Genomic DNA, 2,214 nt, shown 5'->3' with positions numbered 1-2,214 from the left:
GCCGGTTGAGCTATAGGCGCCGAGCCGGAATCTGGCTTCTTAAGGTTTGAATTCTTGAAGTCAGAAGAGCCTCTGTCTTTTTGCTTTGGCTCAGAGCCTGGCAGAGGGATAAAAAGCCACTGATTCCAAGGGAAGGTTCAGCACAGGAGGCCAGAGTAAGGGTTGAGAAGAAAGTTTAATGATGTGGATAGTTCTAGGAATAAGAAAGGATACTGGATAGATTAAGTTCAAGTGCTGACAAGCCCACCATCCCATCTGCCTTGGAGGGGCAGTTCTCTACAGGGCTCTTGCACACATAAACCCAAGGTTTCAGGGTCCATTGGGTGCAAAAAACAGGTGGAGAAGGATGAATACCTGGTGTCAACATCAGAAGTACATCCAAGGTTTTGCACAGGGTAATCAAACAAAAACTCATCAGACCTTTGCAACCCCCAAAAAGGTAACTCATAAGAGCTCTCAGCCTTGGGCGGCACCTGTGGCTCAAAGGAGTAGGGCACTGGCCCCATATACCGGAGGTGGTGGGTTCAAACCCAGCCCTGGCCAAAAAAAAATGCAAAGGAAAAAAAAAACCTTTCAGCCTTATGAACTGCACATTCCTGTACTAACTCACTTTCTTTTATTTTCTTGAATTAATTCTGTTTAATGTTACATCCCCTACTCAGCTATGAGCAGATATGTGCAAAATCAGTCAGGCAGCAAAAAGGCCAGGGACCCAGGTTGGTGAAGTATGGCTGTCTAATTGTGGGAGATAATAAGCCTCAGAAGATGAGGAAAGACGGGTATGGGCAGTTAAGTAGAATCTGGGGAAGAGTGGAGAGCAGGCAAGAACAGCAATTGGCATAGCCTTTGGCTCAGGCCAGTTCCTACCATGTTGAGGACCAAGAGGGTACCCATTTTGCTTAGGATGCTTTCTGCTCTCCTGATTTGGCTTTGCTTTCTACAGGAGGGGAATGAAAGAACAAGGATACCATAACTTAGAATCATAGGCCCTCTAGTGAATATTCCCACAGGACAGGAAGCTGCTGAGAAGCTCAGGAATGTGGCCAGCTGAGGAATATGAGAATGGGACCGGGGGTGGGTCAGGGTAGTAATAATAGGCACAGATATAATAGTCCCCAGCCACCTGCCTCTAGTAGCCTCTTCCTCACAGGGTTTTTCCCCTAAGGTCTTTCCTCTAGGGACTGACTAGGGCACAGTCACTGGCCAGGCTCTTGGTAGGAAGGCAGGAAGGGCAGCTCTGAGCATGGGGCTTTCAGCCGTAGCACTCCATGTTCCAGGTCAATGCAGCACTGTGGGATGTGGACCGGGTAATGGTAAGGTAAGGTCATTTCAGCAGGTCACCTGTCTCCTCTTTTTTGTTCCACCTCCCACTCCCCACAGCTTCTACCTGCTCTTTGCTCCTCCCCCATTCCCCTTTCTTGTGACCCCATGGAAAGGACTCAGTTCTCTCGATTTTTCACTTAAGGGTGACTAAGTAACCTCTAAGGAAGTGAAGAGACTTGTATATATCTCCAAGTCTCTCAGAACCGGTCCATGCTTCCACATCTGCGCCTTCTCCCTCTTTGTCCCAGAACTTTGGATCAGGCTCTGAGTGTGGGTTCCTTACCTTGAGAGAGAGCAGAGTCTGTAGACCCAGACAGAATTCAGGACTCTCAACATCTGCAGGGACCATTAAAAAAAAAGGCTGAGGTGCCCAGTGGTCACTGCTGCCCTTCTCTCAGCCCTTGCCCCTTTTCTGTCTACCCCATCCCTCAGGTCTGAGGATATGGGCACACAGATTGGGGATAACCAGAGCATCTCTAGGGACATCTGGTGCTGGCAAGGGCTGACAGCCTCTGTCTTTGCCCCACCCAGAAGAGAAAGGTAGAAGAGGTGAGGAACTGGGCCATTGAGGAAGGGAGGACTTACCCACCACTCGGGCTGAGCACGCCACAGTCTCCTGTCCTAGCTGTAGCTCCAACTGCTCCACGTGGGTTGGAGGCTCAAGTGTCACATCCTCTGCTGGGGCTTTTAGGACCTTTTTCCCTAACCTGTGGTTGGGAAGCAAGGGTTATGGGCATGACAGCCCCTTCACCTCACCCATTTCCATTAATCAGCCAATGTCCCCATCTAATATACTTTGGGTTCTCCTCCAGTCCCTCCAAGGAACTGAATCCTTGAAATCCTTGTCTTCTTTTCCCAGAGTCTCTTAGCCACTCTTTTTTTTTTTTTTTT

General features: G+C 49.1%; 1 protein-coding gene across 1 annotated transcript in view; it reads right to left on the bottom strand.

The window, feature by feature from the left end:
- Nucleotides 1–535: 535 nt before the first annotated feature.
- Nucleotides 536–2,214, bottom strand: part of NRIP2 (nuclear receptor interacting protein 2) — an 8,835-nt gene continuing 7,156 nt past the window's right edge. Inside the window, exons 3-5 of the mRNA XM_003796436.3 lie at nucleotides 1,909–2,030; nucleotides 1,607–1,659; nucleotides 536–1,289 (exon numbers count right to left, since the gene is read on the bottom strand). Of these exons, the coding sequence (XP_003796484.1) occupies nucleotides 1,197–1,289; nucleotides 1,607–1,659; nucleotides 1,909–2,030 (268 nt within the window). The 3' untranslated portion in view covers nucleotides 536–1,196. The remainder of the gene's footprint in view (nucleotides 1,290–1,606; nucleotides 1,660–1,908; nucleotides 2,031–2,214) is intronic.

The sequence above is a fragment of the Otolemur garnettii genome, unplaced genomic scaffold (assembly GCF_000181295.1).
Source record: "Otolemur garnettii isolate 467f Iridium unplaced genomic scaffold, OtoGar3 scaffold00104, whole genome shotgun sequence".
In the NCBI taxonomy this organism is placed as follows: domain Eukaryota; kingdom Metazoa; phylum Chordata; class Mammalia; order Primates; family Galagidae; genus Otolemur; species Otolemur garnettii.
This window is presented reverse-complemented; position numbering and strand designations above follow the sequence as displayed.